This window comes from Alosa sapidissima, chromosome 16 (genome assembly GCF_018492685.1).
Source record: "Alosa sapidissima isolate fAloSap1 chromosome 16, fAloSap1.pri, whole genome shotgun sequence".
NCBI lineage: Eukaryota > Metazoa > Chordata > Actinopteri > Clupeiformes > Clupeidae > Alosa > Alosa sapidissima.
Genome location: NC_055972.1, coordinates 11037600 through 11053655, shown reverse-complemented (window position 1 = coordinate 11053655; position 16056 = coordinate 11037600). Strand labels below are relative to the sequence as shown.

The 16056-nt window shown below is 42.3% G+C and overlaps 2 protein-coding genes across 5 annotated transcripts in view; one reads left to right on the top strand and one right to left on the bottom strand.

Moving 5' to 3' along the window:
- Positions 1 to 1977: 1977 nt before the first annotated feature.
- il22ra2 (interleukin 22 receptor, alpha 2) lies at positions 1978 to 7484 on the top strand. Its single transcript, XM_042065640.1, has 6 exons — positions 1978 to 2240; positions 2380 to 2512; positions 2944 to 3122; positions 3272 to 3441; positions 3691 to 3856; positions 6907 to 7484. The coding sequence occupies exons 1-5, from the start codon at positions 2180 to 2182 to the stop codon at positions 3838 to 3840; spliced, it is 693 nt and encodes a 230-aa protein (XP_041921574.1). The 5' UTR covers positions 1978 to 2179; the 3' UTR covers positions 3841 to 3856; positions 6907 to 7484.
- A 3149-nt stretch (positions 7485 to 10633) lies between these two features.
- Positions 10634 to 16056, bottom strand: part of map3k21 (mitogen-activated protein kinase kinase kinase 21) — a 29293-nt gene continuing 23870 nt past the window's right edge. For 2 of the 4 annotated variants that reach the window (XM_042065419.1, XM_042065421.1), the window contains 3 exons: positions 15485 to 15597; positions 14567 to 15307; positions 10634 to 14216 (listed from right to left, as the gene is read on the bottom strand). In XM_042065419.1, the coding sequence (XP_041921353.1) occupies positions 13798 to 14216; positions 14567 to 15307; positions 15485 to 15597 (1273 nt within the window). In that variant the 3' untranslated portion in view covers positions 10634 to 13797. The remainder of the gene's footprint in view (positions 14217 to 14566; positions 15308 to 15484; positions 15598 to 16056) is intronic. The other 2 variants (XM_042065420.1, XM_042065422.1) reach the window with 1 other exon arrangement.

Here is a 16056-nt window from a genome sequence, read left to right as displayed (position 1 = left end):
AGTTGACTTTGAGTGTAATGGTAGCTAGCTGGTACATAGCTGTGCTTGTATATGTTAGATACACCTCTCCTTGCCTTAAAGAAAAAACTCTGGCCATTTTTCACGTAGATCTCTGTTTCCCAAAGTCATTGAGTTGGTAAGAAGAAAAAACCGAAAACAATTGTTGCTACCGAGCTTGAGTTGCTGCAGCCAACAGCCAGAGCAGCCAGGCAGCTATTGCTAGGTAGTACTGATTGTTTTTGTTTGTTTCTTGTGTTTATGTCAATTTTTATCCAATTTCACAGCTTTTCTATGTTGCCAGCCCAATATTTCTACCAGCCCACCCAATTGTAGTAGGCTAGAACCGGCCCTGAGCTTACCCAATACCAAAATTATGGATCTTTCTTTACTTATTTTCAAATATCTACACCCTTTGGCTTCCTACACTACAATGTCTATTGCATGCCAAAATAATAATAAAAAAATAATGTTCAAAACCTTACACGTTATAGTCTCCACTTCTGCAAAAACAGCTCCTCAGACAAAAACAGCTGCCAGCACATCTAGCATCTTTACCAGATACATCATCTGAGATCAGCCACCCAGACAGCTGAGTTTAAAAGTTTACACAACTGCAGAATTTCTGCACAAATGGTCAAGAACCGTTTCAGGGAAGCTCATCTGAGTGCTTGTCAGCCTCAGAGTGGCCCATGGTGGCAGTGGGGTCAAGGGACTGCACAACGGGTTTTATTGACGCCAATTTGAATGCACAGACATGCATTGATGAGATCCAGCCCATTCCAATGACATTCATCCACCATCATCGCCATCATGTTGCAGCATGATAATGCATGGCCCCATGTTGTAAGAATCTGTACACAATGCCTGGGAGTTGAAAGCATCCCAGTTCTTGCAGGACCTACATACTCACTAGACATATATCACCTACTAGGCATGTTTGGGATGCTTTAGATGTTATAGTACATATCAAAAGATGCTGATTATAAAGTATGCTGTTTGGCACAGATATGCCTTGGACTGTTTAAGACAAAAAGCACTCTAAAATGTGCAGTTCATCTTGAAGAAAGACCTTTATTAGGGTCGGAACTACAATTGGTAACACTTTATGCATTATCATGTAAATGTATATCAGGTTTCTAGGCCAAGTATACTTTCGTCTAGTCTCTGCATTTATCCCATCTGTAAATTAGTGAACACACAGTGCACACAGTGAACACACAGTGAGGTGAAGGTGAAGCACACACCCGGAGCAGTGAGCTGCCTTGCTACAGCAGCGCTTGGGAAGCAGACAGTGAGGGGTTAGGTGCCTTGCTCAAGGGCACTTCAGCCGCTCCTACTGGTCGGGGATCGAACCGGTAACCCTTCGGTTCCAAGCCCAAAGCCCTAACCAGTAGGCCATGAATGCCCCTCATACATAAATTAATTCATGATTTATGCATTACTTCATTCCTTTATATCTTATGAATCATCAGAAATTGACATGAGTTCAGTCTCTCATTCATGACCTCATGCATGAACAACACATCAACTAAGACATTAGGTATGATGGGAACATCATTATGATTTAAGATTTCTTAAGCATGATCCATCATGATTACATGAATTTAACGTTAATTGCTCATTAGTTCATCATGTCTGTGGCCCCTTAACTAAAGTGGTGAATAATGATATGTGTTTAGAGAACTGCAAAGTTGTGTTCAAATTAGAATTTGAGCAGAGATTACCACATTTTGGCAGAAAAAGAAATATTCATGATCATGCTTAATAAATCATAATTCATAATGATGTGCCCACCGTACCAACAGTAATGCTTTAGGTGATGTGCTGTTCCTGTATGTGGTCACCAATGACAGACTATGAACTCATGTCAATTCCTGATGATTCATGAGATATTAAGGAATGAAGTATTAATTATCATGAATTCATGCAATTAAGAATTAATTATCATGAATTCATGCATGAATTAATTCATGATTTATGTATATGATAATTCATGTACCCTTACCGTAAAGTGTTACCAGAGATCTTTTTACTTGTACGTAGATGCACCTGACCATGTCCTATGAATAGACAATAGGATAAAAACAGGAAGTGCACATGTGTGGAAGTGCCTATTTAAAAGTTGCATTGCTGACCCTTAGCTGGCCATTTCAACACACATCCTACTCTGGCTGCCGACATGTCAGTGTCTATTCCACTAATTGTGCTGAGCAACGCTCTTCTTGTATGGTGTGCAGCAGGTCGGTACATCTATGATTATCCATTAATCTGTCAACCTGTCCCTGTCCGTCCGTCTGTCTGTCTGTCTGTCTCCTGTCTGTCTGTCTGTCTCCTGTCTGTCTGTTCATCAGTCACCAACTCATCCTTTTGCTATTATAGTTGGCTTACACCAGCAAGATGATGCCCCAACGTTGGAGCTCAACTTTCAATCTCTGGACTACAGAAACATCTTGCACTGGAAAATGCAACCCAGCACCTTAGACACAGTTCTCTTCTCTGTGCAGTATAAAATGTAAGTCTGCTCTTTCATTTCGCCAGTGCCCGGATGATACAGTTGTGTTTCCACTACTGAACATAAAATCAATGATTATTGCGAGACTTAAAGGAAAATCCGGTGATTTTTCGCATTGATCTCTGTTTCCTGAGGTCACCGAGTATTGTATTTTGAAAGATGCCCCCAAAGTGTAGCACAGTAGCTGCCTGGTTACTCTAACTGCAGCAACTCGAGCTACATAGCAATAATGTTTAACAGCAATACTGTGCAATATGCATATACTAAATGATCATTACACAATCTACCTGGAGTCTGGGAAGAATCAATCTAGAAAAACTAATTGAGAACTTAGTTATTGACTTTATCTGGTACTAACACTACTACTGTAACCTACATTGCATGCACAGTAACTTTGATGAAAGGGAATAAATGACCATTTCCGATGACAGATATGGTGACAAACAGTGGACAGATGTACAACACTGTCAGAACATCAGTCAGCACCGATGTGACCTCAGCAAAGAGACGTCAGACCCAAGGGAGTGGTACTATGCCAGAGTCCAAGCGTCCAGCAACGGTGTCATATCAGAATGGACCCTGAGTACCAGGTTCTTCCCTCAGTGGGCATGTAAGTACCCATCCATCCCATTACTCTAAACAGCAACAGAGTTACAGGCTGCTGGTGTTACATCTGAAATTCTTGAGTTCAGCCAAAATATGACCATGGTTTTTTTCACTGAACGGAAACATCACAATGTCTTTGTCTTGTTTTTGCAGCATTGTTCAGCCCACCAACGTTGAAGCTGAATGTGACCGAGCAAAGCATTGTGATCCGTGTCCAAGCCCCTCGCACCGCTCACAGGAGGGCTAATGGAGGACTCATCCCAATAACCAAATACGAGAGGGTCCGCTTCAGGATATACCTCACCCATGACAATGGAGAGCAGGTAGGGGCCAGGACTTCCTCCTCTAAACTTCTCTTTTTAAAAAGGCATGCATGGCACCGAGTTCAGATTCTGCAAACATAAAACAGTAGAACAGGGTAAGGATATGCACTGTCAAGTCTGTATCTTTTTTTTTTTTTTTGCGCTCTTACAAAGGAGGCAATGTATGTTAAGTAATATTAATTGCAGCTATATGTGACTATAAATAACGGTTTGCATGAGCTAATTGTAAGTGTACTATTCAATCTCTAGGAGCAGCATGACATCGATGTCTGTAGCAAAGAGCTAAGGATCGTTAACCTGAAGCCCAAAACGAGTTACTGCCTCCAGGCCGAGACGCTGGTCCCCCGGCGAGGGCAAGTCAGTGACAGGGGCCCTATGACCTGTGTCACCACACCATAGGCAGCAAGGGCCCTCGGTGAGTTCCCTTTTAGTCACTCATAGATGCAACAGTTAGGTCAGCACCATCTGCTCCTCAGTTCAAGCTCTTTTTCACCTTGCTGTGAGCACATGAGCATTGTGCCACCGCCTGTCTAACTAGCCAACTCGTTTTAAGTGTAGCAACTAAATGAGCAGCGCAGCCATGCAGTTAGAGAGTCAGACGTTGGGCATTTAGACGAGTCCTTAAACAAGGTTCTCTTTTTGCCTTGTGACTTCGACTTTATGTAGTTCAGCAAGGCTTATACTCTGCAGTTGTCCTTTAGGTTTACCATAATCTTTCCTGCATGTTTCCTACAAGGTTGAGTGCAATGAAATCTGCAAAAATCTCCACTATAGGTTCACCAATATTTATTACAGAAAAAGCTGTTAACAAAAGCCTCACCAAACTGAAACCGAATAAAGCCACTGGCCCAGATGGCCTGAAAGCCCGCTTACTGAAAGACTGTGCCCCACAATTAAAAGGTGTCTTTTCAAGGCTATTTAACGCCCTCCTAGCTGCAGGTGTATCCACGTCCTGGAAATTTTCTCTAATACGGTCCATACCAAAAAAGCCAGGTGCGAGTCAGCCTGAAGATTTCCGACCTATATCCATCACCTCCATATTGTGTAAAATAATGGAGAGAGTTCTGGTGGATATTCTGACCTCTCAAGTTACCAGCTTGTTAGATCCGCTGCTGTTTGCATATAGAAGTGACAGAGGGACAGCCGATGCTGTGCTGGTCCTTCTAGACTCTATTTCAAAACAGCTTGCACTTCCTACGGGATGTGCTATAGTCTTATTTGTAGAATTTAGCGCACCTTTTAATTCCATTAAACTACACATTCTCCTGCAAAGACTAGCCAAAATTAACATAGATAAGGGCCTAATTCTCTGGATCAGAGACTTCCTCTCCTGTCGTCCTCAGAGGGTATGTGTAAATGGCATTTTGTCAGGAGTGCAAACCATCAGTACAGGCTGCCCACAAGGCAGCGTCCTTTCCCCTCTACTTTTCTCTCTATTTACTAACGAGTTCTCTATCAATGATAGCCTCTTTAAATGGATAAAATATGCGGATGACATGGCGTTAGTAGGCCTCTTACAAAAAACTGACCCCTCTGGTAAGGCCTCCTATCTAGCACACATAAAGGCCCTTGAAGCATGGTGCAATGATAGCGAGCTAGAGATCAATGTGTCAAAAACAAAGGAGTTAGTCTTCTGCAAAAAACAAGACACAACAGAGCCAGTTTCACTTAAAGGAGAATTCCGGTGTGATATTGACCTAAAGTGTATTGAAACATGATACCGAGTGTGAACGTATGTCTCATAGCCCATCTCGGCTTGTCCCCTGCACTCCAAAATCTGGCGCTAGTTAGCCGATGCTACCAACAGCTTTTTCAATAGTGGTGCTTCGGCATCGGGCTAGCCATGCAAATAAATCACTGTTTTACACCCATTTACGAGGCTCAATGTATCTCCACACTTCATTGGTAGACTTCCGAGGGCCCTGACATTTAAAGGTGCCATGTGTAAGAATTGAGGTAAAAATATCCAAAAAATGAGCTACACACATCTAAAGAATGAGAAGAAATAATGGCGATGATGTCATTAAAAAAATGACAAGGTATAGTGCTGCAGAGATATCAACCTGAATTAGCATGCTAAATTACTAGCCACAGCCCGACAGGTGTCATAATATCAGTTTCGGCCATGGGAGGCGGTATGCGGGCAACATAACCGCCAGCCAAACTGCAATACACGTGTCTCGGTTGTTACTCTAGTGTAGACCAACTCACTTTCTGGAGGTATACTGCCCCCATCTTTCATGGAATGTGGAGTATGAATTGCTACTGGAAGAAACTGGAATCCATGCATTTCCACTGAATTATTTTTGGAATCTGATCCCTTATCATACCTGTTCATTCTTACTCATTGCTCGACTTATCGTGACTAAATTCAAGATGGCTGCAAACGCTAAACTTCGTGAAGGTACTGTCTGTATAAATCGTCTTGTAAGTAAACTACCAGTGCTTTTTCAAAGTTCTCAATGTCTCGTTTTAAATGTCAGGGCCCTCGGAAGTCTACCAATGAAGTGTGGAGATACATTGAGCCTCGTAAATGGGTGTAAAACAGTGATTTATTTGCATGGCTAGCCCGATGCCGAAGCACCACTGTTGAAAAAGCTGTTGGTAGCATCGGCTAACTAGCGCCAGATTTTGGAGTGCAGGGGACAAGCCGAGATGGGCTATGAGACATACGTTCACACTCGGTATCATGTTTCAATACACTTTAGGTCAATATCACACCGGAATTCTCCTTTAATGGCCTAGCAGTTGAAACTGTGGGAACTTTTAAATACCCAGGTACGGTTGTTGACAACCATCTGAGTTTTTCAGACAACACCGAGTACATTTTTAAGAAATGCTCACAACGACTCAGTCTCCTCAGAAGACTGAGCCGTCTAGGTGTTAGTGCTCAGATAACTGAGCTAGTATACACCACACACATTGAAAGTGTGTTAACCTTTCACCTCTCTGCTTGGTTTGGACACCTAAGCTGTAGATCCAGAAACAAACTAAACAGGATAGTGTCAATGGCTAGTAAAATTGTAGGAAGACCTCAAAGACATCTGACACAAATATATACTGACAGAATGAGGAAGAAAGCTAGGAAAATCATTGTAGATAGTACACACCCTCTTTCTAGCCAGTTTGAGCTCCTGAAGTCTGAGAGGCGCTACAGAGCGCCTCTGGCCAAAAGTGTATTTAAAAAATCCTTTACTCCAAATGCCATCAGTATCCTCAATCAGACCAAGTGATAATATAAAACTGAGATGCTATTTCTTTTATTTCTTTTACTTTTATTTCTATGTATTTTTTTTACTCTTATTCTTTTCTGTGTATGTTATCATGATATTTCAACTCATATGTCTGAGACGATATTGTGGCTGTATGTCTATCTGTCTTTTATGTCTGGTGAGCCAAAGAAAAATTTCCACCTTGGTGGACATTAAAGATTTATTCTATTCTATTCTATTCTATGTTATTCAGGGAGAAAATGGCACTGGATTGTCAACTGGACATGTGTGTGCCCCTCATCTGTCACACTCAGGGAGAATATTGTACTGGATTGCTGACTGAACACCTGCACAACTGTAGATCCTCATCCGTTAGACTTGACTTGAAAAGCTTCCTGACCTCAGCTGTACTTTGTACATACACATTATAATGATGTTTGTAAAATGTTTTACAGGTTTTTTTAATGCTTATACAATAACAGTGATTATTGATGCACAATTTGCCTTCCCACATTGACATGTTAAAACAGTTTTAGTTCACTCAGCAATTGGAGCTTGAACACTATAAATAAGCCTCTGGTTAGCATTTGGTCTGGATTACAGTGGTGGACCATATACGACAGAGAGTAAAAGTCAGAATTGGAGGAGGGAAACGAGGATGAGAACCAGGAGATGAATAAGTAAGAGGAGGAGAGGGAGGAGAGGGAATCTTACGGACAGAACTGAAAAGATGGTGCACTCTTAAAAAACAAATGTATTGAAAACAACACAACTTGCGTTGTTTTTAAAACATCTCTGTGTCCAAATAGGGACAGCACAGTTTGTGTTGTTTCCTTTTTTTATTTGTTACACAATATGTCTTTAAAATAACACAACTTGCGTTGTTTTTTTAACACATCTCTTTAACACATTCGTTTTAAGATCTAACCTAATTATTTTTCTGTTGTTTTTCCATCCTTGCAAAATGATGATTGTTTTCTTCTACTGTTTTTTTGTTGTTTGAACCCCCACCTCTTTATTTGTATTGAAATAAACATCCATACTTGATTTACTTGTTTGAATATGGTATGCATGTTTACATCACTATATCATGTATAACAGGACTCTATTGCAAACTGATACGCCATAAGAGCTTTTCATTTACTTTCAGTGTAAGTTTGTGTTTTGTGTGCTTATTCACATGATGGTGTTTCAGACACAAAAACACAATTTTTAAAAGTTTGAACAGTTTTGCAAGAATTGTGTGCTTTTGCAATACATTCATTTTTTGCTAGTATAGTGTAGGTCCTGTTTTTAATGTGTAGAGTTTGGCCTTTAGTTAAAAAAAATAGCCAATAGTTGCAAAAATGGTGCCTAAGCAATCAGAAAACTGTGATATAATCTATGTAATGTGTAGGTCTACCAGGTGTTACAAACTTTTCTTATTGGGGTCCAATCAAAGGGCTGAATAGGCACTCATTGCATTTCTATTTTTTCTATTAATCTTTTTACAGTTGCTTACACACTTTTTGCAGAATTCAGCAACATGACAATTGTGATGACTGGCCGAATCATCACAACCAAATGCTAGACTACAAACACAGAAACATACTTTTCACATTTAAATAAGAATCAGAACACAAGAGAATAAGATTATGATATAGTGAAACGTACAGTATATGGGATGAATAAAGATTACATGAAAAGGAGAGGCACGATTATCTAAATCATCTAAGTAGCCTAGAATAAAATACTGAAAACAAAGAGATAAAGGAAAAGAAATAGATCAGATAAGATAAATAGATTTATGTCACGCTGCACAGTCTCGCGATGTGCTTTGGCCTTTCCATCTTCTCCTGGACCCAATGGTTTAGCATGGCTGCTCTTGCGCACGTGCACCTGGCTGGGACCGCTCCGTGAATGACACTTGCAGATGGTCAGGCAGGGACTAGATGAGGCGAAACGAAACAGTAAAGAAAAGACTCATAACAGAATACAGGCATACAGTATGGTTGCATATACTTTTCACTGTCACACTAAAAAAAAAAATCAATTGGTTGTAGAAACTGGGAGTACAGGGGCAAGTATAAAGCAGGTGCACAACTAAACAGGTGCACAACTAAAAAACAAAATTGCTTATCTGAGATCTATTTGTAGTGCTAAGGCTGCATTTTGAATAGAATTGTTTTCCCAATGATTACAAGATAAATATTTCATTTTTGAACAAAGAGTTTTGCAATAAGTTGCAGAATAAATTGCAAACAAAGCGCAAAGCGGCGCAAATACAATGTGTAACGGTATGTGTGTAAGGTATGGTTACAAGAAGTTTAGGGTTCGAAGCTAAGCATTTGTTTTTAGTGGGCAAAAACTGTAATTGCAGAGAAGCTACATAGACACCCATTATGTGTCCATTTGTCCATTTTGGACAATGTGTCCATTGTCCATTATTCCACTTAGCAGGCCAAATTTATTTGGGAACTTGATGTGATTGTGTCAAAGGGATGGCTGTAAGCACTTACATGTTTGGCAGACACTTCCTGATTGACTGTCCATAACAAACACTTTATCCTCTACCTGACCCCCGATAATAAAACATGGGACTCAGGGTCCATTCTGATAGGACACAGTTGCTGGACGCTTGGACTCTGGCGTAGTACCACTCTGTCCACTGCTTGTCACCATATCTGGGAAGGTGACATCCATCAAAATGGTAATTTTTTCCCTTTTATCAAACCTATTGTGCATGTAGGATACAGTAAATGTGTTAGTTCCGGACAAAGTCAATAACTTTGAGTAGTATTAAGGTTTTCTAGATTCCCACATTGATTTCATGTAGATTGTGTGATGATCATTTAGTTTACGCACATTGCACAATATACTGTTAAACATGACTAAACTTGATCAAATTGAAACTCAATGTCATTTTTTGCAAGAATTCCAGCATTCATTTTATGTTCAGTAGTGAAATACACAATTGCATCATCTGGCCGCTGGCAAAATGAAAGAGCAGACTTAATTTTTATACTGCACAGAGAAGAGAACTGTGTCTAAGGTGCTGGGTTGCATTTTCCAGTGCAAGATGTTTCTGTAGTCCAGAGATTGAAAGTTGAGCTCCAACGTTGGGGCATCATCTTGCTGGTGTAAGCCAACTATAATAGCAAAAGGATGAGTTGGTGACTGATGAACAGACAGATTGATGAATAGACAATATTAGACCGACCTTCTGCACACCATACAAGAAGAGGATTGCTCAGCACAAGTAGAACGGACACTGATGTAGGATGTGTGTTGAAATGCCCAGCTAAGGGTCAACAATGCAACCTTTAAAGGTTGCTAATGCCTTCCTGTTTTTGTGCATTGTCTGTTTAAAGGACTTGATCATGTGCCTGTACGTACACAGTATAGGCCTAAATGGAATACCTTCGCTCTCATTCTTCAGAAAACCAGTCAGTATCTGGTATGGCCACCATTTGCTTCACATGTCCACATGTCCATGCTTCACACAGTGCGACACTATATCGTATATGTTCATCTAAAACAGTGGTTCCCCCACAATTTCCCATGTTCATTAAGCCGCGACCCATATTTTCTTTGCCGTTTAAGCCAACAGATACAGTACAGTGTGTTACATGGTAAGTAAGACATGCAAAGTGCCTGTAGGACTATTTGTTTGGAACATGCTGATGTTTAGCATTACATTTGTGAAGTCTTCAACTCCTGATGTGACCTTTCAAAGTACTCAACAGGTTTGTCTTCGACAGGGGTGCTTTGCTTCCATGTGGCATTTTAGTTTAGATGGTTTCATGCTCTCTGGTTTATTACTCTTATGTGTGTAACTAGTTGTTTGTTAACGTGTGTTCTGCATCTGCTCATACCTCAACACAGTAGGTTACTGGACAAGTGGAACTGTCTGAATTATTACATTAAGAAGATGTAATGTAAACTATGTGATTGTGCTTACATAAGAAAGTCAAGAATACAAACAGAATGTTTTTGCTTTTGAAAAAAAAACAAAAAACATTGTGGATCTTTATTGAAGTTGCTTTCTGTAAGCAAACAACACCCTGAAAGTTCAGACATCAAATAGAATCTACAATTCATAATATCACAATTTCCAGTCATTTGACAACCAGGCTTATGAAAACAATTCACCTTGTGGAGTTTTGCTAATCATCCATTTATCAAAATAGATTATATTGTGAAGTAAAAACACAGCCACTGATTTCAAAAATGTGTATTCAACAATCAAAAAATATTTAATTTTCATCAAAGGTGATTGTTTCAGAAGTACAAGTACACATTGATGGTAACAGATAGTGTGTCTAATATATCTTTCAGAATGACCATACATTCAGAATGAGCATGTAGTCACATTACATAAAAAAAACACACAAGACCGGTAATAGCCAAAAAAATTGCTTCAACACAACCCACCTGACCCACAACATATCTAGTGAGATTGAATTTTTAGCTGTTGTGGTCACATTTTGGTGTGCTAGGATCAAAGATTGCTTGAAAACGTGGATTGGGGATCTGTTAACTATCCATGAACTATTCATTAACGCTCGGGTGTCCTCTGACACACAATACTGGTAAAATCACATGTAAGGCTATGTACATGTTTCAGCTATGTAACAAATTAAAAAAAAAAAAAAACTATGAAATACACATTTTTGTCAATTTGACATTTTAGATAATTTCATGAAACCAAGGCTTGGTTTTAAAAATTCTCTCCCTTGCCCTAGGAGTAAGCTTTGGTGAAAATGCAGGAATGCAAGAGCAGTTGTTTGGTCCCTTCAATAACCAACCAATCAGGGAAGGCCTCCATCATCTATTTCCTGTTTCCATCACAGTCCATCAGAGGCTCAGCAAAAAGGCACTCCAACACTATGAGAGGTCCCAACGGGTGGGCAGGTTTGTGCTCTTCCGACTAGATCTCATCTCTGAGGCTGGATACTGGAAAGGGTCTCCCACCGACAAAGTCTTTAAGTCTGAGGAAAATGTGAGGCACCCTAGTCAAACTTCTTTATTTCATGAGTCTTCAAAGAGGTACCGTCTTAAGAGTCGAGGTGCTTGCATCAGTTGCTTCCCACAAAAGCATACCGAAAATGTTATTTCTTTAAACTAAACATTACACTAGATATCAAAAGCAACTGCTTTTATCAATTGGTCTCACATTGTGGAAAACTTGGGAACATAATCCATGCATTTTACAGTGAATCAGTGTTTTTTTTTTTTTTACCATGTGTAGATGCAGAAATCTGATGGAAAAACATGGATGTCTGGGAAACTCCAATCCCAAATAAACATTCAACGTCCCTCTGTATCTCATACCATAATTTTACTAATGGACCTCAAGAATACTAATCCCATCACTTAAATACAGCCATTGGGACAACACAGGAAAACATAATAGCACTACTGATTGGGCCTTGGAGCAGCATTCTGAGAAGAAGTCATGGCAGTGACTAGCCAATCAGTGACATTCAGGAAGTGGCAGGAATGTAGTCAACGTTTACTGAGCACTTGATAAGGACACTAATCTACTATTAATTTCAATGTCACTCAGTTGTGTAAATAATAGCTGTGGTAACCATGCACAGGCTTCTGATGCTCTATAAACAGAAACTTCGCGCAACGGCCAAAAATGTTCTTTTCTATTGAGTATATCCAAATTGAGGTTTTTGACTTAAAAAGACAAATATTTGTTAACATAAAAAAATATTTCAAGACATTTGAATGGGGAAATTACAGTATAAGCTTGTCATGACAGGACAGACTCCAGTGTGTTCAGTTAATGTGTGCAATTGTTATCATGTGCAAGACAACAACAGTAGATGCACATATATCATGTGATACAAAGGTGCCAAGACCTAACCACCCACCAGAACAAATAAAAACAGCAAAAATGGAGGAAGCCTAACTGCTTCCACTGCCAAAACACCCTTTCTTCTCACGGACTCTCCACATCAGAGAACTACCCTTACTGTACGTGTGTGTGTGTGTGTGTGTGTGTGTGTGTGTGTGTGTGTGTGTGTGTGTGTGTGTGTGTGTAAAAACAAATGACCTAAAGAGGATGCCTGTCTAACAGAACTCTTATGTGCAGCTATTTTGCAAACAGGTGGTACCCTTCACATAGTGCCTCTGACAAGACTAATGACAACAAACAAGCCACACACACAAAAAAAAGAACCAATATCAGCCAATCTCACATTCATATTGCTAATCTGAAGATTTAGATTGATTTTGCATGCTTTTATCAAAATCATTTCAAAAGGTGTCCATAAGTCATAACTAGAATGTGTAGTTTGTAGTAGTCCTCTACTCTACTGCCATTGACCACATCTGAGGGGAAGCTCACAAGCATCTTAAATCAGTTGTTAAGCTGCCATACCAATGGGTATCCTTCTGTTACTGTTGAGGCTGGTTTGTCTTTGCCAAACGAATGCTCTCTCAGGCAACCACAGCTCCTGGGCACCATGGCTGCTCATATAGCAGAATGTAAATAACATGAACACTGTAGTAAAGAATAAAAAAGGAGGTTTGTTCGATAATGTGGTGCATACATAATGCCCAGTTCTTGGTTGTGACATATGATGTCCAAACAAAACAAGATAGAGAAAGTAAGTGGCCATTTTGCCTGCCAAAATGGAATGTTGATCACTTCATCAGTTACTATTTAAAAATGTATTTTTTCCATATTAAATTACCTAGCAACAAGATACAGATATAAATAAAAAAAAAAATTAAAAAAAAGGACAAGTACCACACGAGAACTCCAGCAGCAAAGGCCTGAATGCAGATGAGTGTACAGGCAATATGGAGATGGTCAAATGACAAACCCAAAACCAAACTGATCAGGGGATCAGTTGGGGGATCCAGTGATTCTGACGAGAGAATGCTACGAGATGGCAGTCAGTTAGTGCTCCAGGGGGCTAACGGGGGGAGAGGCAGACCGCTGAAACGGAGAGAGGAGGCAGAGTGTTCCATATCTGGGACAGTCTGTCTTGCACCGTGTGAGGCCTTTTCTCCATACTGGGAGGCCATTGTCTGGCAGTAAGCTCAACCCCTCCACTGCGCTGAGGCATGAAGGGAGGACAGCAGACACGCAGACAGACAGACAGATAGACAGAGACAGAGCAACAGCCGGAAGCAGCTTGTGTCTTCACGAGAGGAACTCCTTCTCCAGTTCAAAGACCGAGGTCCGGTTGGGTCCACTCTGGATGCGGCAGAGGGGGACGGTGCAGTCTCGCTTCTGGCCCTCCGTGTCCACGTCCAGCAGCGAGCGGCCCACCTTCACCTCGCTGGCCAGCGCCAGGCTCTGAGCCACGCTCTGCGCACTCTTCTCGCCTGAGCTGTGGCCCAGCGAATAGCTCTTGTTGCGGCCCTTCAGGAGGCCCCAGGCGTGCGGCCGGCCACGCAGGGAGAGCGGACGCGGCCTGGAGATGACCATCGTCGGCTCGGGCTGGGTCAGCTTCTCCGGAGGTGGCTCGCGGTCTGGTTTCTTCTTCTGGGACGAGGAGGTGTTGCTGGTGGTAGAGGGGGGGCCAGTGGAAGGGAAGTGGCTGCTGGATGACCCGTTGGCTGGGGAGGACAAACAGTGAGGACATTTGAGCAACCACAGGGGAAACAAACACACTACTATACTATAGTCTAGACTTAGCATAACAACACTGTAGCGGTATCAGGTGAATTTCCTCTCTGGCACTGAAAAGAAAAACTGCAGCAAATTCAAGCCACTGCTTAGTGACTGATGCTCTTTACACGACGTTGGTGCACCCTACAAAGGCATTTTGATATGTTTATACTGTATGTCAATTCACATTGATGTCTTTTGATACCTTAAAAAAAACAAAGCAAAACAAACAAAACAAAAAAACACAAAAAAGTATACCCACACACACATAGGTAGGCATTTTGTGTGGCTCCCTCACCTGTCTGAGTGAGCACAGGGTTGCTCTTTTTCCTCTTCAGCAGTGAGTTGGGCGTGTGTTCGGGAGCAGCGGCGTCCATCTTGGCCAAACTGACAGGGGGAACCTCCTTCACTGGGCTGGGCTCGGGCCCCTCGGAGTCGGACTGCAGCAAGCACTTGGTGGAGTTGCACTCCGAGATGACCGACATGGACAGCAGGTTGACGGGCCCGGAGGAGGAGGAGGAGGACGAAGACGACGACAGCGAGGAGGACGCCGCAGTCTCCTCTTTCCGTGAGCGGCCCACCCCTCCTCCTCCTCCTCCTCCTCCACCACCACTGGGGGGGCTGGTGCTCCGGCGGAATCGTGTGGCGCGCTGGAACAGGCCCTCGCGCTTCTTGCGCTCCTCGCGGGGCTCCGGCTCCTCGCCTGCGGGGGGCGGCGCTCTGACGTCCGAGCCCAGCGCCACCGAGGCCAGCAGGGCGGCGCAGCTGTGCAGGATGGCGTCCAGGCGCCGCCGGCCCGTGGCGCGCTTCAGGCTGTTGGTGGGCGTGTGCTGCGGCGTGGTGCTGGCCGTGGAGCTGGCCGAGGTGGCCGCGTCGTCGTGGTTCTCGGTCGCCGACGTGCCGCCCGAGGTGCCTCCTCCGCCATCACCCTGCTCGTCCTTCCACAGAGGTAGATCGATGTACACCTGATTGGGGAACTTCAGTTGCTTTGGTTTGCCATCCAGGCCGTCAGTGGGACCGGCCTCCTCTTTACCTGAGCCTAAAGCAACACACATACACTCTTCATCTCCTTTATTTACAGGACAGCATCTCAAATTCATACTAGAAACTCAAGGGTCACAGAGGCAAGATTTCTCTACTTCATAAACAAAGACACCTGTGAATCTACCATCACACAAATGCAGCTGATGCACTATTAGTCCGTTCAGAGACTCACCCTGCTCTGCAAACAGAGCCGCGAGGGGCACAGGCTTCTGGGACTTCAGGAGGCTCGTGGACCAGGGGTTGCTCCCATCCGAGAGGGGCCGCACTCTACCAGAGGGAACTTCACTGTTAGTTCACAGACATGGGCAGGGATTATGAAACAACCTCACCATAAACGTCACTGTTAGTTCACAGACATGGGCAGGGATTATGAAACAACCTCACCATAAACGTCACTGTTAGTTCACAGACATGGGCAGGGATTATGAAACAACCTCACCATAAACGTCACTGTTAGTTCACAGACATGGGCAGGGATTATGAAACAACCTCACCATAAACGTCACTGTTAGTTCACAGACATGGGCAGGGATTATGAAACAACCTCACCATAAACGTCACTGTTAGTTCACAGACATGGGCAGGGATTATGAAACAACCTCACCATAAACGTCACTGTTAGTTCACAGACATGGGCAGGGATTATGAAACACAACCTCACCATAAACGTCACTGTTAGTTCACAGACATGGGCAGGGATTATGAAATAACCTCACCATAAACGTCACTGTTAGTTCACAGACA

What these genes read in the sequence shown, in the direction of transcription:
- il22ra2 (XM_042065640.1), top strand. Translation starts at nt 2,180, where the DNA reads ATGTCAGTGTCTATTCCACTAATTGTGCTGAGCAACGCTCTTCTTGTA. An exon ending in TTCTCTGTGCAGTATAAAAT is followed by an intron (nt 2,513 to 2,943) that starts GTAAGTCTGCTC and finishes TTCCGATGACAG; the next exon opens with ATATGGTGACAAACAGTGGA. An exon ending in GTTCTTCCCTCAGTGGGCAT is followed by an intron (nt 3,123 to 3,271) that starts GTAAGTACCCAT and finishes TTGTTTTTGCAG; the next exon opens with CATTGTTCAGCCCACCAACG.